Source organism: Lagenorhynchus albirostris, chromosome 1 (assembly GCF_949774975.1).
Source record: "Lagenorhynchus albirostris chromosome 1, mLagAlb1.1, whole genome shotgun sequence".
In the NCBI taxonomy this organism is placed as follows: domain Eukaryota; kingdom Metazoa; phylum Chordata; class Mammalia; order Artiodactyla; family Delphinidae; genus Lagenorhynchus; species Lagenorhynchus albirostris.
This window is the reverse complement of record NC_083095.1, coordinates 76,152,945-76,173,911: the sequence shown is the minus strand read 5'-3', so window position 1 is coordinate 76,173,911 and position 20,967 is coordinate 76,152,945. Positions and strand designations below refer to the sequence as shown.

The 20,967-nt window shown below is 45.1% G+C and overlaps 2 protein-coding genes and 1 long non-coding RNA gene across 5 annotated transcripts in view; 2 read left to right on the top strand and 1 right to left on the bottom strand.

The window, feature by feature from the left end:
* LOC132530814 (uncharacterized) overlaps positions 1-10,827 on the bottom strand; it is a 28,984-nt gene extending 18,157 nt beyond the window's left edge. Inside the window, exons 1-3 of the long non-coding RNA XR_009543900.1 lie at positions 10,656-10,827; positions 6,694-6,866; positions 2,693-2,791 (exon numbers count right to left, since the gene is read on the bottom strand). This is a non-coding gene — a long non-coding RNA (uncharacterized LOC132530814). The remainder of the gene's footprint in view (positions 1-2,692; positions 2,792-6,693; positions 6,867-10,655) is intronic.
* A 268-nt stretch (positions 10,828-11,095) lies between these two features.
* METTL17 (methyltransferase like 17) lies at positions 11,096-17,494 on the top strand. 3 transcript variants are annotated; one of them, XM_060146543.1, is made up of 14 exons: positions 11,096-11,219; positions 11,372-11,525; positions 11,614-11,748; positions 12,632-12,710; positions 12,951-13,026; positions 13,314-13,387; positions 14,063-14,157; positions 14,522-14,592; positions 14,783-14,890; positions 15,161-15,229; positions 15,935-15,985; positions 16,242-16,334; positions 16,559-16,743; positions 16,819-17,494. In XM_060146543.1, exons 1-14 carry the CDS (start codon positions 11,139-11,141, stop codon positions 16,922-16,924), a joined length of 1,377 nt encoding a protein of 458 aa, XP_060002526.1. In that variant the 5' UTR covers positions 11,096-11,138; the 3' UTR covers positions 16,925-17,494. The 3 variants fall into 3 exon arrangements, with proteins under 3 accessions (XP_060002526.1, XP_060002518.1, XP_060002534.1); XM_060146535.1 differs by having other exon boundaries at positions 12,945-13,026; XM_060146551.1 differs by lacking the exons at positions 12,632-12,710; positions 12,951-13,026 and having other exon boundaries at positions 13,314-13,368.
* Positions 17,495-17,765: 271 nt separating this feature from the next.
* On the top strand, positions 17,766-20,945 carry SLC39A2 (solute carrier family 39 member 2). Its single transcript, XM_060146565.1, has 4 exons — positions 17,766-18,960; positions 19,134-19,264; positions 19,518-19,565; positions 20,015-20,945. The coding sequence occupies exons 1-4, from the start codon at positions 18,837-18,839 to the stop codon at positions 20,645-20,647; spliced, it is 936 nt and encodes a 311-aa protein (XP_060002548.1). The 5' UTR covers positions 17,766-18,836; the 3' UTR covers positions 20,648-20,945.
* Positions 20,946-20,967: the final 22 nt, after the last annotated feature.

Below are 20,967 nucleotides of genomic sequence, written 5' to 3'. Positions count from 1 at the left end.
AGGTTATAATTCTCAGGCTTTCAATCTTCCCATCTCACTCTTGGCAATGCTGGTGAGCAGGATTAAGTCCATTCTTCTCTGGAGACAGTTAGTGTGTGTTCCCATCACTTTCTCCTATACTGTGGCCTGACTCTCTGCTCTGCCAAGGCACCAGGGGCCCCCTGCCAGATGGAGCGGCCATGGGAAAGGGAAAGGATCATGCAGGTCTGGCCTGTCTTGTGCCCTGTCGCTCCAGCTGCCAGTCTCTCCTACCCAAGAAGTCATCTCTGCTTCTTATTAGGGGCTCAGGGAACACTGAAGTCCTGCATTGTGTTAAAGAGACCCAGGGAATGCAGCTCATGCTTGCCAGCTGCTACTACAGGGGAGTTTGTAGCCAAGGTGGCATGATTTGCCTATGTCTATCCCAGGGAAGTGAAGGGATGAATATGTACCTCTAGGCAGAAAATAAAAACCAGAGTCAAGGGAAAGACACTAAACGTGTAAAAAGTTTTTCTAATGTCAGCCTTGAGAATGGTTGAATAACTTTCTGAAATCACTTCCAGGCCTATCCTCTAGCCAAGGTGAACCATGGACAGCCACCTCCAGGTCTTATTCTGGCTCTGCCTGGAACATCCTTCCCCACGTGGTTTTCTAGGGTAATTATTTATCCTCCCAGATTCAGTGTGGTGTCATCTGCTGCAGGAAACCTTCCCTGTCCCCGGTCACACACTCACCAGACCTGCAGTTAGGCCCCCATCTTCCCCGTTCATCTTTGTATTATTATTATCTGATTATTGGTATGTTTTCCCCCAGCCGACCGTCAGTTCCTGAAGGGCACAGTATGCAACACCAATCTCTGATGTCTCTGCCTAGAATGTTGTCATTTGGAAGGGACTCTATAAATGTTTACAGAATAACAAAATTGGGATCAATGGATCAAAGAACACAAACAATTCTTTTGGCTCTTGATATATTGCAAACTGCCCTCCAAAACGTTAACACCTATTTATAATGCCATCTGCTGTGGAATATAAGTTCCACTGCAACCTTGCTTTTTTAATAGGAGAAACTGTGCCCTAATGCTTTCTTTGGGGGCGGGGGTATTTTGGGCCGTGCCATGCGGCATGCGGGGATCTTAGTTCCCTGACCAGGGATCAGACCCGTGCCCTCTGCAGTGGAAGTGCGGAGTCTTAACCACTGGCCCATCAGGGAAGTCCCCATCCTAATGTTTTAACATGCATTTCTTTACTAGTGAGATTAAATAGTTTCCCCAATGTTTATTTCACTACTCATAATCCTCTATTGTGAACTGTCTCTTTATATCTTAGCAATCATTTTCTGACAGCTTGCCAAGGCTACAGCCAAATTTCTTTCTCCCCTTAAGCAAGGAGCCACAGGCCCAACCTTGCAGTTGAATGAAGGACTTGTTTCCTAAGCTCTGAGGATCCATATCAACATGGCCCAGAAGGGCAGCTTACAACCTAAGTTTGCTACAAGGCCCGAGACAGGTAAGATTCTCCACGTTACAGATTTTATTTTCTTGGTAGGAGCTACAGATAAGAATTACAGTCTGACAGTTTTCAGCAGATGCCTAAAATTTATGGAAATGCGCAAGTCTGTAAAAAAAAGATCCATCCCATCTATCCCTTGAAATTTGCCAAGTCTGTTCTCTAGAGCTTCTTCCCTTAAACCTCTAGATAGAGAGGGAAAGCAGGAGTAGGCAGCAGGTGGTTTTGCCAGAGCACGGGTCAAGGACATGCCCACACTGAAAACTTCTTAGCCAGCTTTGCAGTCAGCGGGTTAAGTTGTTGCGATATAAATTTGAAAGGCAAAGTCTTTTTCTCCAAAAAATGTGGCCTGACATCCTATTCTATCCCTATACCTCTCTGGCATGAGGGAGGCCTCTCCCATTTCCTCTGAAACATAGTTATGTAGAGCACGTTGTCACCATGGTGACAATGACTTTTCACAGTACATGCTAACTAGAGAGCATTAGGGCAAATTTCTGGGGACTGTCTCAAGCCACACGATGTGCTTCGCACACTCTCAGCCACCATTCAGGCTGTGAAGCCTGCTGCAGTTCATTTCAAGGTTCACATGTACGGCTAGTCCCCATTTTAGGCCAGAGCTCTTTATCCCTTGATCTCTGAAGAAACAGGGTTCTTTCAATCAGAACTCTGGGTCCAGCCTTCATGGCTCAAGTAGAAACTACCCTCCTTAGGTGCATACAAAGTCAACTTGAGAGCTCATCTGTATTCTGTTTAGAAAACATTTCTAAACTAGTCTCTTCCTGGCTGACAATTCTAACCTTTTCCTGCCCTGAAAACATTCTCTTCTTTTTTAAAAGTTCACCAACCATAGAGCATCCAGAGAGCCAGCAACACATCTCTTTCAGGAACTCATCCAATTCACTCAAAAAATTTTTTGATCAGATGTTTATTAGGAATCTGCTATGACTATATGCCTGGCTTTGCCTAAGTGCTGAAGATATAGCCAGAACTACCCTTAGGCCCAAGAAAGGAGAGCCCCTTCCCTGGGCCTCACATTTGAGGAAGCCCCACAAGTAACTAATGTAGACATATAAATAATGAATTTACTAAACAACAGATGTGCCTCTGTTACTTGGGATCCAGTGCAACCTATCATCCTAAACTTCTGCTTTCGGGACTGACATGGCTCTAATCCAGGCGAAACACTTTTCCACGTCTCTTACCCAGATCCTTAAAGGTGACTATGTCGAGTGACAAGACTCCTTATAGATTGTGCCTCTTCCAGGATAGGAGACAGGCACTGCTTCCAAATACAGGAAGGACTAGGCAGCAGAAGCATATAGGGAAAAAAAAAAAAAGACAAATTTGTCAAATTCTTCCTCTCAGAGAGCATGACTGCAGTGCATTTTTATACTATGATGTAACATGGTACAAAGCACCTATTTCTTTTTTCCCTTCATGTTCCAATGCACAGTTCTGAAGGTACTCAAAAATTAGCACGATATACCCAATAGGTGTACATGGCAGCTGAGGCACAGTTTGCAATAGCCAACAATGTCTTTACTCTTAAATTTGTATATGTAGGTTTGGACAATATGTGTGAACTTGATATGAATTCTTTATCTATGTATCTAGATAATGCTTTAAGAAATGGTAAAAATCACAATGTAAGTTATAGTACTTTATATAATGAAATAGTCCTTAATATTTAATGTGATCATGTTAATTTAACATATGCAAGCCCATTACAGTGTGAGAACACGGTATATAAAACTACCAATTCATTTCCAAATCTAAGTATTGCTTTAAGGACGGTATTAACAATACCAGTTGCTACGGACTTAACAGAGCAAAATATTTTCAAATTACATTAATTTTTAAAAACTAATAACTACAATGATTCAAGAACGACTGGCTCATTTGACATCAATTGCTGTCCAAAGAACATAAATTATGTAGAAATCTGGACTGTAACAACACAGTGATTTTGCTGAAATGAGGGCAAAAAAAATTTTTCAGCTGTGCCTTTAGAAGGTCGATCTGTCTGCCCTGCTTCCTTTAAACAGAAGACGTCCCACACACCATCGATTCTCTGCTGCTTTCAACTCCAGTGATCTTGCCCAGACTTTGGAAGGAGAAATTGGAAGGGACATGATTATATGGAAGTTAGAGAGCTATTTCTGGTACAGAGGGTTTGTATGACTATAGAGAGGAGGCTTGAGGAGAAGCACATTAGATTCCGAGGCTCTTCACATGTTTCTGGGTCACTGATGCTATCAGCATTTGAGGTCAGTGCGCAGAGGCTGGAGATTTCAAGCACGGGTGGGTCATGCATTTTTTGCCCCCTCCCATCCCAGGGGCCTGTAGATTCCCCTATAGCCTCCTCTGCTTTCAGCCATACTTTCAATGACCATTTCCTTTTCTTTTCCCAAGATCCTTACCAAACAGGACTGGAACCATCTTTAGCTTGAACCATATTGTATCCAGAGCTAGAACAGAGCTAGAGAATGCTTCATAGACAGAACATCAGGATCAGAAAAAGGAAAAATCTTGATCATTTTCGAAAGCTCTGAATCCCCAGCAAGGAGCCAGAGAGGGCTCTAAGGAAAGAGAAGATGAACAGAAGTGATTTCTGAATGAGCTGGAAATGAGGAAGAATGGAATAAGAAGCATAGGACAGGAGGGAGAGCTGAGTTAGTTGGGGCGTGGTAACTAGAAACCAAATTCAGGATTGACTCAGGAAGGGACCTGGGAGCTGGGGAAAGCTAGGAAGAACCATGCCAACCACAGGGGGGCACTGAATCCCCATGGGCTAACCTGGAGTGTGCAGGACCAGCAAAGTAGAGAGGTCAGTCAAGGACAGCAAAGCCCTTCTCCCTTGCTCCCAGCAGACAGCATCTCTCCCTCTACCTAACTCTTGGGTTTCTTATAGATGCAGAGGCATCTGTAGGAGAGAGACACACACAGTCACCACCCATTTCCCACACATCCTCCATGACAGACACACACACACACACACACACGCTCTCTCCTATGTACACACAACTGTAATTTACTCCCTCTTCCGAAGATTACCCTGCTAACAGTGTTATCTTTTTAGGCAAATGTACCGAGAGGACCTGCCTTCCCTTCCATAACGAGCAACAGCAGCTATTGCCGGTCAAGGCTGTGAGTTCTTTGCCTTTTCCTCATGTTTATCTAGGAGCTGTTTGGTCCACTGAGTCCAATGATGCTGTTTCTTTTCTTTAGTGTGGCATTTAAGCACTGCTTGCTGCCTGCCCTGTGTGTGGTTAGCCTCCCCGTTCCTGGCCATCATAGAGCCACCTGCTGTTGATCAAAGAAGTTTGATGATTTCTGGAAATTACTGGTAATCATGAGACAAACTCTCCTTTTTGTTATAAAAGCAACTTGCCCCTTCTACTCAGGGAGCTAGCACTTTTTTCCCCATCTTCTCCCTTGTGCACAAGCTAGCTCTTTTTTTTTAATATAAATTTATTTATTTATTTAATTTATTTTAGGCTGTGTGGGGTCTTTGTTGCTGCACTCGGGCTTTCTCTAGTTGTGGTGAGCGGAGGCTACTGCCGTGGCTTCTCTTGTTGCAGAGCACGGGCTCTAGGCACGCTGGCTTTGGTAGTTGCGGCACGTGGGCTCAGTAGTTGTGGCTCACCAGCTCTGAAGCGCAGGCTCACTAGTCGTGGTGCACGGGCTTAGCTGTTCCGCGGCATGTGGGATCTTCCCGGACCAGGGCTCGAGCCTGTGTCCCCTGCGTTGGCAGGTGGATTCTTAACCACTGCGCCACCAGGGAAGCCCCTGACATTTCTGAGTGTCTTTGATGTGACAAGCGCTATTCTAAGTGCTGTGCGTATAGTGAGCAAACAGACAGGTGCCTGCATTTTAGAAATTTTGTCCCCATGATGCCAAAACTCAACGTCTCTGTACTCCAGTGCCGAATCAAATCTTGGAGACAGAGTATTGGGTGAAGTAGAGAAGGATAGCTTTATCACTTTGCCAGGCAAAGGGGGACACAGTGGGCTCCTGTCCTTGAAAACTATGTGTCCCAACCCGGGAGGATTGGAGGAGAAGTTTTATAGCAACGGTTCAAGGGTGGGGTCTCTGACAAGGTCAGGGGTGAGCAGGGCCTGCGTTCCCTTCATCTTGTCTCAGGTGGTCGGTCCCCTAATCTGGATGAGCTTCTCTGGTCTTTTAATCTGGCCTCAGGTGGTTTCTTGGCTGCTGTTCCCTTGATTAGCAACTGTTCGAATCTGCCCTTTGGAACTCAGGGAAGGTCCTGGAGGCTGGAGTCTTGCCTACAAGAAACAGGGCACGAAAACGGCCTCCGTGCTCAGGAGCCCCACAGTGCATCGCTTGGTTTCACCCACATACCTTGGATATTTCTCAAAGTAGTTCAGTGGTGTATATTTGAACTAAGAAGAGAAAATCCTTCTGTTGCAGCAATTAAATACCCGCAGTGAGAGCCCACTTTCATTACCATCATAACCATGGACACTGCAAGGGGAAGAATGACCCTGCCTTTGGCATCAAGACTATTGCTTGGGGCCTGCTATGTGGCCTGCATCAGTGAATCAGGTGAGGATAAATTATTTATCCAATCTGAAAAAGACAGAAGTCAAATATCATAAGACGAAAAGGTAGTGCAGTCATCACCAGGCGGCTCTGCTGGCTTGATAAGTAAAATCAAAGATACAGAGGGCTATAACCAAGGAGAATTAGCTAAACTACCACATTCTATTTAATCACAGTTCATAAGAGCTCCCCTAACTTCTGCTGAAGTTACTTCAACAATATCACTTACCTCTAGAGGAATGTAAGGGACTAATGGGAAGAGTTCATTGGTATTTACTTCAAAACAAAAGAGAAAGTGAAGGTCACTCCAGGTCCAAAAAAGATAGATAGATAGATAGATAGATAGATAGATAGATAGATAAGAAAAAAGGAGGAAAGGAGGGAGGAAGGGAAGAAGGGAGAGGAAGAAAAGGGGAAGGAAGGGAAAGGAAGGGGAGGAGACGGGAGGGTAACAGGCTGGCTTTCTAAAGGCACAGCTGAAGCAACAGTTTGGAGGCAACATTCTGAAAGGATGGGGTATGGTCCTTCAGGATGCAGTGTATTTATTGAACCAGAAACCTCTAAATGACACTGTGTCCCCAAAAGGAAGAATACACAGGTCTGGTAATCAAGAAGTAGAAGCAGGAATGGCTTCACTTACCATCACTCCCACTGACCCACAGAAATTTCATGCTTTCATCTCTGTAACTCTGGGCTCTGCAGTGTCAAAGGTCCAGGTCCCCAAAGAGGATGCACCCTTGCCAGGGGATATATCAAGGGTCTCACTGAACTACAAGCTACAGCTGCTGCCACGACACTTCGGATTTCTTGGGTCTAGGGAGCAGCAGATGAGAAGAGGAGTTACCATACTATCAGGGCTAAGTAACCCTAGTTAGCAGGAAGAGGTAGGGCTGTTTTTACACAACGGGAGTAGAGAAGAATTCAGATGGAACCCAAGTGTTCTACTTGGGTGCTTCCCAGCATTCCCATGCTCCATTGTAGCTGTGAGTGTGTATGTGCAGCAACGTCAGCCAGAGAAAGATATGACTATCAAGAGTTTGGACCACTCAGGAACAAGGGTTTGGGTCATAACACCAGACAAGCCACTAAGACATAATAGTTGGGGGCGAGGGGAAATGAGAATGGATGGTAAAGGAGGGAGAGGATGGGTGCCAGTTGCAGCCCCGAGATCAACTGCAGTAACAGTGACTATAATTTTCCCCACTAACCTCCATCTTCTAAGTTTCTCTTCAAAAACAGAGTCCCATACAAAGCTTGAAGGAATTGTCTCTTGAACCTATCTGGAGAAGTCAATCTGTGTGGCTCTAGGGCAGCTGTGGAAATGAACTACTCAGATCTCCTGCTGTGGGGATCATAATTAACTGATGGCCCCAACTGCCACCCTCTGAATCTGCTACGCTTCCCATGGGCTGTCTCAGACAATGACTGAGTGTAGCAGGGATACTAAGTCAGATCCATTTCTCAGGATGCAAGACTCCTCTGATGGCCACCTTAACCTCCATTAACCCGGCTGAAACTTTTAGACCTGTGCCTATCCAACCTGTTTTCCTTCCCTCCCTATTTCACAGAGGTCAGACCTGCATCACAGTCTGACAGCTCATCCTGCCTCTTCTGGCTTCCTCTCTCTTTCCCCCTCACAGGCATTCTCCCAATAAATCTCATATAAATCTAATTCCATCTTAATGTCTGCTTCCTTAAGAACATAAACCAACATAGACCTGTCCACAAAACAGATTAAAACTGTAATCCATGATTTCAAAACAAGCTAAGAAAATAATACAAGACATGAAAGAACATGTATCAAAATTAATAAAAAATTCAGAAAAAAGGGTGACATATTCAGGAAAGTTAAAAATAAAAGTGAAAATTGTTTAAAAGATAAAGACTAATCTAGAAGACACACAAATGCAAATAAACACAACAAATAATGCCTTAAGAGAAGATTTTAAAAAGGAAAACAACAAGAAGAAAGCGACAAAAAGGGCACTACTTGGGATCTTTGATGGTAGAATTTCTTTATTCCCAAGATATTATTCCAGTTGCTTCACATCTTCATTACCGAGACTTTCTCTAGATCTAATTATTAGCTCTTTCCATTGCTCATTATCCATCTCTAACCAACTTATCCAAACCTTCCTCAAAGAATCTTTCTTATTTTCCTTTACTTAATTGGGGGGGTATTTCTCTTTAATATTGTCTAGTTTCTCCACACTTTTATCTGTTTTTTAAATGTAGAGCCACTAATTGGAAATATGACCCAGGTCAAAGTATGATCAGTGTTAAGTTGGTAGAATTCATGGATTAGGTATGAAATGGGCTCATCTATGCTTTATGGGATTGTGACCTGGTTAAATGACTAGACTCAGCTCCTCAACCTAGTCTATCCTGCTGAGATTTTCCAAGCATGGAAACAAATATATCACTTTATTAACATCATCAACAAATATTGATTAAGCATCATCAATGCACAAAAAATTATGTGCACTGTTTTCGATCAAGGACATCCTTGATCCCTGAGGAGGCTGACGTGGAGGTTTTTGTTTTATTTTGTTTTTATGAACAACACTTTGGCTTAAGAACAAAGACACATAAATTCAGAACTGTGTCAGCTTTTGAGATGTTGTATTATTGAAGGAAGGGAACAATCCTAATTAGGCCAGTGTCAAAATAAATGAAGCCACATCTATGTTGGTAGTTCTAAAGGAAAAGCAGGAGGGACATTCAGAGGCACCACCAAGCTCTCCTGCTCATTACTTCTCAGTCTCCAGTGCCTTGTCTTGCTTGGTCCCAAATATCCCCATTTTCAAGTTTGTCTTGGAAATAAGACATGAATTCATAATAAAAATTAAAATGTGATCATGTCCCTTTAAGTTCCCCAAATACATATGATAATAATAATAGCATAAACACATTGAGCATTTACTTTGGGCCAGACATTATCTTATTAAATCCTCACTCCAATAACCCTGTGAGATAGCAACTATTATTGTCTTGCTGCTCTAGAATTCAAATTCAGACTGCCAGACTCCAGATGCCAAGCACTTTATCCCTATGTTCTGCTACCTCCCTATGTCAAAAAATAATATAGCCAATCTTATGCTATAGCTAACCTACAGTGATATAGTTTATCTTGCTAACACTTGAGCCAGCAATATAAAGTAAAACAAAGTGTCACAAGAAATGAGACTAAGTGTGGCAGCATGAATCAAAGCGGTGGGGTGGTGGGGAGAGAAGGTGAACCTGAAAGGGAGGAGAGCAGTGAGTGAGGCATTTACAACAGTGGTCTTAAGTGCCCCTTAAGTCTCCTTCCAGAGCACTCAGATTATGGAAAGGCCTCCTTTACTAGAAGCAAAGTTTAATAACCCAAATGCAAACCAGACATTTAACTCTCCAACTGATATAGTTCCCCATACTTTATCACATAATTTTCATATTTGGACGCTTGCAGTTACACCAAAGACAATACTGCTACCCATCCAGCCACCAGATTTCTATCCCAAAAGGTTAAAATACACCATAGTTAACTAATGTGTTTGCTATAGGAATCAAGAGGTTAGACTGGGTAAGTTCTTTTTAATGCTACATGTTAATTTAATACTTCAGAACATTTAGCTTATTTTTCTTAGTTAACTTGTGTTGACTGAAAAAAAAGCACAATGTGAGCGTTGTGAATTAAGTTTTATTTGGGGGCAAAATGAGGAGTATAGCCCGGGAGACAGCATTTCAGATAGCTCTGCTCCAAAGAGGCAGGGGGTTAGGTCAGTATATATGTGATTTTGGTGAGGGGTGCGGGGGATACCTGCAATCAAGCACACGTTTTAAATTATTTATTTATTTATTTGGCCAAGCCACACGGCATGTGGGATCTTAGTTCCCCAACCAGGGATCGAACCCGTGTCACCTGCAGTGGAAGCACAGAGTCTTAACCACTGGACCGCCAGGAGGTCCCAAGCACACATTTTTGCAGAAGGTTGCTGCTACTCTCGTGAAGGTCACTGCTAGTCATGAGAAGCAGACTTCACCAAGAAATATTTTAGTGCTTTTCTAGATATGCGGAGATGCAAGAATTGGGCTCATAAAAATCATCTCCTGAAAGTATCTAACTCTCTGAAGGTCTTCTCTGCCAGTTCTTTCCAGAGCACAGAGTGCCTTATTCTTGATCTCCACCCTGAACTCCTTTCAGAGTGTTAAAGTTCAGCAGCTGCAGCAGCTCATGATTTAATCCTTGTAGAGGTAGATGGCAAGTGCCAATCTGTAGTTGGCACTTGGTAACTTGCATTCTAAGTACCAACATTATGCAGTAGAGCATATATTTAAAGGTAACTATCAGACTTAGACTGCCGAGGTTTAAATCTTGTTTTCACCTAACAAGCTCTGTGATCTTGGGCGTAAGAGCCACCTGAACACTCACTTTCACTGGGTGCAAAATGGGGTTAAAGTAATCTACCCTATAGAATTGTGGGGACTAAATGAGGTAGTACCATATAAAAGTGCTTGCCACACTACCTGGAACATAATGTTCTCATGGTGGCTATTTATCTAAGAGTACTGGTTTAATATTAAGAGAATCTAACATGCAAAAAACATTAAATCTAGTATTACCTATTATCCTGTTAAATTCGGACGCCTAAATCTGGCTTTCCTTATTTCACCTTTCCGATACTGCATTCTCTCCGTTTCACACAGAAGGTAAAAATCCCAAGACTTCAGCGTTCCCCAGAAGAGAAAAAAAAACACCACAGGTAGTTAATACAAACACAAACTCCGCGGGTCTCTGACGCGTTTCTAGAGACCGCAGCAAAGGGCCCGCCCCTTCCCCCTCCCGCCCTCTAGATTCCTGGAGGAGGAGACAAATCCCAACACAGACTCGAGGCCACCTCGCTTCCGGCTCGCTACGTCCGAACTGAGGCGCACGTACGCTCTTCAAGGAGCTTTACATATCGATTGCTTATTGGCTACTAGCAAGCACTCGTTCTCCTCATTGGCTGATTCTGTCCCTCGCCGACGTTCCGCGGAGGATGTTCGCCGCGGCGAGAGAGAGGGTCACTGCACCTAAATTTCCGGTTCCGGTTCACCTCTGGCTCCATGGCGACCGCTAGAGGACCGGCGTATCTGCTGGCATTAGGCAGATGGCGCCGCGGCCTCGGAATAGCTACCCAGTCCCGAGTGAGTGCTTACTTTCCCTGCTGTCGAAGAGGCTGTGGGTCTCAGAAACAGCTCCGCTCCGAGGAGGACCGCTCTCGGCCGCCCCTCCCTTAACCAGCGTCCGCAGCCATGCTTTCTGCCCCCCCAATCAGCTTTTCTTTCCCGGCCTGCAGGCGCTCGCTGCCCTCGTGCCCGGCGTATCCCAGGTGGATAACAAGTCTGATTTCCTGGGGAAGAGGTCCCATCGCCGACACCCCGGTATCCTGCAGCTGTCGCACGTGCGGCTGCCTCAAGTATTGGTTGACGCCGCGCAGTTATTGCTGCTGGGTGAGTAACGGGGGGAAATGGAGGCTCGAGAAGAAGCGGAAAGTGGGCCTGCGTGCAAGTGATTCCACTTTTCATCTTTGGTCCTTAGAGAGCTCGATGCCCAATATGGAGAAGCAGGTGCAAGCACTGACCAATTATCTCTGGAGTCGGCATTTACCTGTAGAGCCAGAGGAGTTGCAAAGACGGGCTGTCCATCTTGAGAAAAGATTCCTGGAAAACGCAGGTAGGGCTTAAGAATAAAGAGTAGGCCAAATTGAAAAAGCAGAGGGAAATGAAAAGCAAGAAATAATTTCGCAGCCCCTTAAATAGATACTGCAATTTCTTATGTGACTTTCTGGCGAGAGCAGTTATTACAATGATGCCTTACTAAGAGAAGACATTATTTCAGAGATTGCGCGTGGGGCTTGAGTAAAAGTCAGTGAGTGCTTCAGTATCCTGTCGAAACTTAGATCTTTGGCTTTGTCCTCCCAGTCCACTGGATTAAGACCATCTAAGTTTTTGTTCAAGTAAAATAAAGTTCATGTCCAGTACTAAAACCCACTACAGGGAAAGGAGAATAATTTATCAGGTTATTTTTATGGTTATGAGTTGTCTCTTATTAAGAGACCTGCCTTTTATTCATCTTGTATTCTCCGAACTTCTCATAGGATCTGGTTCATAGTAGGTGCTCGGTAGATAAGATAGTACTGAACAAAACACAATCATGAGATTTTAGTTTTTCAAGCCCCTTTCCTCCCTGTAGGAGGATTGGAGACGTCACAATATTAAGTTTTGGGGAGGTGAAGAAATCCACAAAATACTGTGTTTATCCTATCCTTTAAATTTTTGTTACACCTCCTTTTAATATAGAACAAACCTGTGGGATAGAGTTGGTTGAGTTGAGTAAACTGCTGTTAGAGGAAATATACTATCTGATACACTTTGGTGGTGGTGGTGGTCATTGTTATTCTTACCTGAAACTTTTCTTTAGGTTTGACTTCTCTCTTAAGCTTTGAGGCTTTTCCCAGGTGGGAATTGGGGATGAATGGGCAGGCAGTCTATTCAAATATTGGATCTGAGCCCTGTTCTTCCTAGGTCCTCACTTCCAGTCCTTGTTCTCACCCCAGACTCATGTCAGATGGAAAAACTTTGTGGAGAAGTGCTGCATGCTCTGCGTAGAACTACCTATCATTGGCAAGAGTTGAGGTAAGGGAGACTAGAAGGGCTGCAGAAGAAGGAGACTTGGGGAAGTACAGTTACACAATTTTGTGTTTGAAAAAAGTGACCTGGCTTGTAAGCCTCCCTAGGACTCTTCTGTGTTGAGAAGTGAAAGTGTTGAGCTGGAAGAGCCCTTTCCAAAGATTTCATTTCCTAAAAGTCAGAGGGTAGCTACGGGATAGAGGTTGTTTCCCAGTGGTATGACTCTGGTTTTTCTGGCAGCTACAGTGAGGGACTGAGCCTGGTGTATATGGCAGCAAGACTGGATGGTGGCTTTGCAGCAGTCTCCAGGGCATTCCATGAGGTGAAATTCGCTCAATTTCCTACCATCAGTTCCCTTATTCATAAAGTAGTCTTCTGGGGTAGGATACTTGGGACGTTGCATGTGCATTTTTTTTTTTAGGAGGTTCTCTATCCTCTGAAAGGAATTTTTGACCCAAGAAAGGTTTAGAAGCACTGTTTTAAGAGCTTTCTATTCTATAAAGCATTTACATTGAATTTTAAAAGTCATTCATATCTCATTTTCTCTGTTGTGGTCCCCTAATTCATGTTTACCAAGCGTCTACTGTGGGGTGTTGTATATTTCTTTAGATCCAAGCTCGACTTCCAGAGTTCCAGCCACAAACCTTGATGGACTTTGGCTCAGGTACTGGCTCTGTCACCTGGTGAGTCTCTTTCTCTTTCTCTGTCACTTCTAGTTCTAGAGAGCCATGCTTATACCACATCAATATCAAGAGACTGGAGAACCAGAGGGAGAATAGGGAAGTTGGGGACTGGAATGTTTCTTCCCTCAGATGAGACAAGGCATGAGAAGGTATATGGATTAGGGTCAGAACATAAAGAAATGTCAAGTGAAAACAAGATCCATGATTAGAAGGATAAAAAAGGAAAGGAATTTAGTCTAGGGTGGAGGTTTTACATATCATCAAGATTTTTTTGTGCACAAATAATTTTTGAGTCTGCCTTTTTTTTTTTGCGGTATGCGGGCCTCTCCCTGTTGCGGCCTCTTCCGTTGTGGAACACAGGCTCCGGACGCGCAGGCTCAGCGGCCACGGCTCACAGGCCCAGCTGCTCCGCGGCATGTGGGATCTTCCCGGACCGGGGCATGAACCTGTGTCCCCTGCATCGGCAGGCGGACTCTCAACCACTGCGCCACCGGGGAAGCCCTGAGTCTGCCTTTTTTTAAGGAGTTGTAAATGAAATAAGAAAATAACACTGTTAGTTTTTCCAACTATTTTAACATAGCACTGTGTTTCTCCAGGGGTGGGTTGGGAACAGAGGGGTCTCTCGCAAGGGTGATTCTGTCATGAGGGCTGGCGATTTATTTTTTGCCATTTTAGGGCTGCTCATAGTACTTGGGGCCAGAGCCTACGGGAATATATGTGCGTGGACAGCTCAGCAGCCATGTTGGAATTGGCAGAAAAGCTACTGAAAGGTGAGGACAAAGTATAAGGAAGGGCTTTTCCAGAGTTGAAGGAATTTAAAAAGCAAAGGAGTAAAAGAGAGGGTCTTTTATTGGGGAGTAGTGGAGAGGGCTAAAAGTTAAAAATGAGTCTGATCTTCCAATGCGATAGTCCAGCAGAAGGTGCTGGAGGCCTTTGTTGGACTGTGAATGGGTAGGACAAGAATAACAGGACAGGTGACCCAGTATTCTCCCGGCCCTTTTTTATAGTTGCTTACTCTATTGCATCTCACCCTCAGCTAGCGTTTTTCTTTTTTCTCGGGGCCATGTTTCTTATCGGAATGTCACTTCAGTTTACACCTGTACACTCATAGTTGCCACATCTCTACTTCTACAGGTGGTTCAGGATCTGGGATGCCTTATGTGCCAGGTGTCTTTTTCAGACAGTTTCTACCTGTATCACCCAAGGCAAGTGGCGATGTTTAAAGTATGCTAAATGTGGAGTATGCACATGGAAAACTGTGGCCTTGGCTTTGCAACCTAGCATTAAGTGTTAGAAAATAAAAGAAAGCAGAAGAAATTTAGTGGGATAGACCTTTGTTGTACTCTTAGAAGAGGGAGATGTCAGGTCTGTCATGTTCCTTGTCCTGTGCACCAGGTACAATTTGATGTGGTGGTATCAGCCTTTTCTCTCAGTGAACTGCCCAGCAAGGCCAACCGCACTGACGTAGTCCAAACCTTGTGGCGCAAGACAGGTCATTTTCTGGTGAGTAGAAACCCCTTTTTCCCTTCAAGTTTTAAAACAGCTTCATGGGTTTCATGGCTTTCCTTCTCCCCATTGGAGCTTGTCTTCATTCTTGACCATTTTTCTCTTATATAGATCCCTTTGTCCCTCTTGTAGGGTCCCCATCCACATCTTGTATATAATGCCCATTTCTTTAGGATCCCTATTCCATCTGGGAATGTTCTTACAGAGCTACTGACATTTATGTTTTCATGTAATTTGGGGCTTCTTATTTTCCGCTTTTGTAATCAGATATTGGTGGAGAATGGAACAAAAGCTGGGCACTCCCTTCTCATGGACGCCAGGGACCTGGTCCTTAACGTAAGGTTCTTTCTCCTTTTTTCACCTTACCCTCCATACCCTACCTATTCTCACCAGTTACTGGCACGCCTGTGAAAACTGAAGGGACTCTGTCATACAATGGTGAGGATAATTCTCAAGATAGTAGGCATATGAAGTCATTATGATATAGGGTAGTGGTTGGCAGACTTGGGCCTGTGGGTCAGATCCAGCCCGCCACCTGTTTTTATATGAGCCGTGTTTGTTTGTATGTCTGTGGCTGTATGTCTGTTGTCTATGGCTGTTTTCACAGTACAAACAGCAGTTGAATAGTTAGGAAAGAAACAGATTTTGCCTACTCTCCGGGCCTTTTAAAAAAAAACATGTTTGCCGACTCCTGATCCAGGGCATTTCTGAGCCGAGAACCTTATCTCTTTGGGACAGTATGAGCCAGTGTATAATCATAAATTTAATTGTTTTATTTAGAGTGGGATCTTTTTGAGAGTGGAGGTTGCTGACAAGGGAGAGCACCATATTATGTGCCAAGTTTCTGCCTTTCTCCTGCTGCAAAGAGAAAGTTCTTTGTCTGGAGTATTAAAGAAGCAGCCAGCTTAATTCAAAGAACATAGTTAATAATTACCAGAATTGAATGTTAGAGGAGTCCTCAATTTACTGAGTGCGGAGATTGAGTTATGAGAATAGACCCCTCAGGCCCAACCTAATTTTTTTGATTTCCTTTGATTTCAGGGAAAAGAGAAGTCACCTTTGGACCCTCGACCTGGTTTTGTCTTTGCCCCGGTGAGTATTACTTCTCCCTTTCCCAGCATGCAAAGATCTGAACTCAGCTGTGGCCAGGAAAAGTAAGAGAGTAAAGCTAAGCCACCTCCACTACTTTGTGTCCCTGTCCAGTTTCTTTCTTAGTGATTCCTCTGGCTTTCCTACCCTCTGCTCCTGTGCTCCCTTCTCCCTAGCCCTTCTTGACTCTCACTGTTAGTTTTTCGGTTTTATGATCTGTTGTTTTGTCTTACGTCATGTCTTTTGTTTGTGTTCACAGTGTCCCCATGAACTTCCCTGTCCCCAGTTGACAGCCTCTAAGCCCCTGGCCTGTAGCTTTTCCCAGGCCTACCATCCCATCCCGTTCAGCTGGGTATGTACTCTGGGAATACTGTGGTAGGGAGAAAGTAGCCTGGGAGGGCACAATGAAAAAGACTCAGAGGTGGGAGGATTTGGAAAATTCAGAGAATAGCTTGGAGATTTTAGGCCCTGAATGTGCATGACTTATAGAATATGAAAAGCGCTGTATGAGTGGGGTTCAAAAATTTTTTTTCCCTTGTCTTTTACCTCTAAGCCATCTCTATATCCTTATCTTAGAACAAGAAGCCAAAGGAGGAAAAGTTCTCGATGGTAATCCTTGCTCGAGGGTCTCCGGAGGAGGCTAATCGCTGGCCCCGAATCACTCAGCCTGTTCTTAAACGGCCACGCCATGTGCATTGTCACCTGTGCTGTCCAGATGGGCATATGCAGCATGCTGTGATCACAGCCCGCAGACATGGCAGGTATAGAGGGTGTGACCAAAATTAGTGGAAGGTAGCAAGAACCTGCAGCCCACATTGACCCTCTGTTTTATATAGGGATTTGTATCGCTGTGCCCGTGTCAGCTCCTGGGGAGATCGTTTACCTGTGATCACGCCATCTGAGCTTCCTCCATCACCTGCTCAAGATCCCCCTGAGAGTTGACAAGGATGTGTAACATGTGTTTTCTTCTATCATGACTGCCAAGGCTGAAGCTACCTGGTATCCAGGATGGGAGTGCTGGTACTTTTACAGCAAAAAACTAGTTAAAATAGCCTCCATTATAGTAGGCCTTATTCTTTTAGCTCACTCGGCCATCCTTTCACAGATGCTTTTCTTTCTTGTTTAATTGCACTTTGCAAATGATTGCCTTCTAGCTAGAATTGTACTATGCACCTGGTGTTTACTCCTCCAAGGAAACACTCCCTAACACTCCCTTCCCTTGTGAGCATTGTTCATTCCAGAAAGAAGGTCACCGTGCGATAATCTCAAGGACCACCAGAACCAGTCTGGAGAGGAGAGCACCTAACACGAGCTTTGAAATTTTCCAGAAGTGAAGAATGCAAGCTTGCATCTACCCTGATCCTTATCTATGGCCCTATTTTCCACTTCCAAACTATAAGACCCCTTGCTGTTCTCTCTTAAGGGAGGGCACGGTCTTTAGGGCATTAGCCTGCTGTGGCCTCCTTTGCCTGGCAAAGCAATAAAAGCTACTCTTTTATACTTCACCGAAAACTCTGTCTCTGTGTCTCTGTTCAGCACTGGTGAACAGAGGCTGAGTTTCAGCAACAGTACCCCTATATAGCTGTGTTTGCTTAGGTTTTAATAATAATTAAAAGTTTTCAAAGAATGGAAGTGGATCTTGTGATTCTTAAAAGGTGTAGAAGTCTGTTGTCATGGCCTATCCTATAATGAAGAGAATCCTCAGATTTTCAATGTTTCCCACACACATCTCCAGCTCACCCTGTCCTGGAAGAATCCTGCTGCTGCCACCAGATTCCAGGACTTCCCACGGAGTCCTGGAGATAATCTGGAGTAGTGGGGGAAGCCATCCCCAGCTCCCTGAGAACTGGCTCAACAGGTCTCAGGGTTGTTAGGCAGGCCACCTGAATAGGGGAATCAGCAGCTGCTTGGCTTCTGTTTTTTTCTCCTTTCCTTTCAACTTTCTCAGCTCCCTCAGAGTTCACTTCATAAATTTCTCTCAAGAGTTGATTCCCCTCAGGCCTGAATCTATCTCCACCTTCATATATCCAGGCAGGAGCCTTCAGTTTTCCCTTAGGCCTTGCTGTTTCAGAGCTAGAGCAACTTTCTTTGTCCTAAAACTCTCAGTCCCTCTCCTATAATTTATATCAGGAAACAGGCATAGTCAAAAGTTATAACAGTATTGATGTTGTAATACTAGAAATCTTCCTTCTAGACATTTCCATGCCTGGAGCTATTTTTCTGGGGTTACGGGAGAGGGGAGTCCCCCTCCTCTGCTAGTTCCCACAGAGTGCTGGCAGCTCCACTTCCCAGGCCCTCCTCCTCACCCCAAGTGGCCCCAAATCCCCTCTGAAAGGGTGCAGTTCAGGTATCAGCATAGCAACCTATAAGACTTGAGGTGGGGTAGAGAGGGTATGGAAGACTTAGATCAAATGTCCTGAGTGAGGCAGGACCAGATTGTCCCCAACACAAAACAGCCGGGGAGAGCTACCATAGACTCCCTTTTTGGATTAGAACAGCCCCAGATGAGAACTAAGACTCCACAGCCCTTGGGTTAGTCAGAGCATTCAAAAGGAGGAGAAGACAGCACCAGGCTGTGCCTGGCAGGGAGTCCAGAGTTTCTGATTTCTAAATTCAGGAAGGCGTCAGCCAGGGGAGGGGCCTCCATGTAGGGGAAGGGCGGGAAGCTGGGGCTGAGCAAGTTTTCTATGCAAGTCTGCGCAAGAAGAGGCCACACAGACCAGAAGACCCAATAGCCTTCTGAAACGGAGAAGAGTGGAGGCTCTGGCTTTGACCACCTGAGACACCACTCCTGCTGCGAAGATTGTCACTCCATTTGTTATCCTGAGGCCTCTACTTACCCTGTACCATAAGGATGGAGCCACTACTAGGAGTAAAAGTTGGCTGCCTGTTTTCCCTGCTGGTTCTCACTCTGGTCTGTGGCCTTTTCCCCATCTGCTTCAAATGGTTCCAGACTGCCACAGGTACAGCCCGACCATGTCTTTGTCCCCATAACCTAAGTCTGACTCAGCCTTGTCACCCTGTCCTGATATCTTGCTCTGATTCTCTCATCATCCCCAAGCTTGGGACATGGGGTGCTGCCTGTGGCTCTTTAGTCATTGTTGTCTGTCTCCTCTTTGCCAGCTGGATTGTAACTCCTGCTGTTTACTAGGTCGTCACCGCCAGGTCCTCAGCCTCCTGAGCTGCACTTCTGCTGGCGTTTTCCTGGGAGCGGGGTTCATGCACATGACTGCTGAAGCCTTGGAGGGAATTGAATCAGAGATCCAGAAGTTGGTGATACAGGTGAGCAGCAGAGTTGCTGAGCTGCAGGGCTGTGAGGCCAGAATGATGAACAGAACCAGGGAGAGTAATGAAGAAAGGGGGAAAGTAATGAAGCCAAGGACACGGGAGGAACAACAGGGAAGATGACAGCTCTTGCGCGGAATGATGGAAACAGGTCAGATTGGCCTTTAAGGAAAGTGATGGAGCCGAAGGCACAGGACAGGAAGCTGAGCTGCTCTTTCCCTCGTCTAATTTGTGCTTTTTTTCTCCCTAGAACAGCACAAACAGTGAGGGGAATTCTGATGATGCTGATTCAGCTTATGTAAGTATCTCCCACCAGCCCCTACCTGGAGAGTAAGGAGAACCAGAGATGCCTTTAATGCCCAGACCTTTTTGAGAGGATTTATGTGTGGAATTCCAGGAATTCCTTCTGCTCCTCAGCAGCGGCATTGTGGGGGAAAAGAGGAGCCACCCAATCCTTTTGGGCTTATGAAACCCCAGAAAGAACTCTTGTTTAGCCTTCCATTCTTTCTCTGGACCCTTTGACATGCTTCATATCATTTTCCCATATTTTTAAACCTACTGATATTGTTTCCCTTAGTCCCTGTGGTATTCTTGTTGTCAAATGTCCGTGTCTACTCTTGGCTTCATTTCCCTTTTTTTCGTTCTATTACCACACTTCCCATTCTCTTCAGTCTCCCAATCCCATGTCCATCCAATGCAATTTCTTCGCTTTCTTTCCCATCTCACAACCCCTCTTTCTGTTCCTAGATGGAGTATCCCTATGGAGAGCTCATCATCTCCCTGGGCTTCTTCTTTGTCTTCCTTTTGGAGTCACTGGCATTGCAGTGCTGTCCTGGGGCTGCTGGAAGATCAAAAGTGCAGGAGCAAGAATGGGGTATGGCTAATGTCCTTGAACCCCATAGCCACGGACCTCTACCCTCACCATCACGAGGTCCCCTGCGAGCCCTCGTCCTCTTGCTCTCACTCTCCTTTCACTCCGTGTTTGAAGGTCTAGCTGTGGGACTGCAGCCAACAGTCGCAGCTACCGTGCAGCTCTGTCTTGCCATCCTGGCTCACAAGGGGCTCGTAGTGTTTGGTGTAGGACTGCGGCTGGTGCAGGTAGGCACTGGATCACGTTGGGCCATGCTCTCTATACTGTCGTTAGCTCTCATGTCCCCCCTGGGCCTAGCCCTAGGGCTGGCTGTGCCTCAGGGAGTCTCTGAAGGGGGGCAAGGCTTGGCCCAGGCTGTGTTAGAAGGCATGGCAGCTGGCACCTTCCTGTATGTCACCTTCCTGGAAATTCTGCCCCGGGAGCTCTCAGGTCCTGAAGCCCCTCTGGCCAAGTGGGGCTGTGTAGCTGCCGGTTTTGCTTTCATGGCCTTTATTGCCTTGTGGGCCTGAGAGATTCCTGACTTTTCTGATGGATCTAAGATGACCTCCCTACCCCCAAGAGTTGCCTCCCAAATGACCTTAGCCCTCTGACATTTCTTCACTGAGATAAAGTGACATTCACTAGGCATCATTCTGTAACCTGGACCCCAGCTTTTTGCTACGCGAGGTGCCATTTCTCATGCAGGACTGAGAAAAGGATGTTTCAGTTGAGTGCCTGTAAATTGGAGGACTGATATAAAGACCATCACTCCTGATTTGACTCTTGTCCCGTTTATCCTACTGTGTGTAATAAAATGTCCATTTTATCCTTCCCCTTCAGCCATGCTATA

What these genes read in the sequence shown, in the direction of transcription:
- SLC39A2 (XM_060146565.1), top strand. Translation starts at nt 18,837, where the DNA reads ATGGAGCCACTACTAGGAGTAAAAGTTGGCTGCCTGTTTTCCCTGCTG. An exon ending in CACAGGTACAGCCCGACCAT is followed by an intron (nt 18,961 to 19,133) that starts GTCTTTGTCCCC and finishes GCTGTTTACTAG; the next exon opens with GTCGTCACCGCCAGGTCCTC. An exon ending in TCCAGAAGTTGGTGATACAG is followed by an intron (nt 19,265 to 19,517) that starts GTGAGCAGCAGA and finishes TTTTCTCCCTAG; the next exon opens with AACAGCACAAACAGTGAGGG.
- METTL17 (XM_060146535.1), top strand. Translation starts at nt 11,139, where the DNA reads ATGGCGACCGCTAGAGGACCGGCGTATCTGCTGGCATTAGGCAGATGG. An exon ending in GCAAGACAGGTCATTTTCTG is followed by an intron (nt 14,891 to 15,160) that starts GTGAGTAGAAAC and finishes TTTTGTAATCAG; the next exon opens with ATATTGGTGGAGAATGGAAC. An exon ending in CTGGTTTTGTCTTTGCCCCG is followed by an intron (nt 15,986 to 16,241) that starts GTGAGTATTACT and finishes TTGTGTTCACAG; the next exon opens with TGTCCCCATGAACTTCCCTG.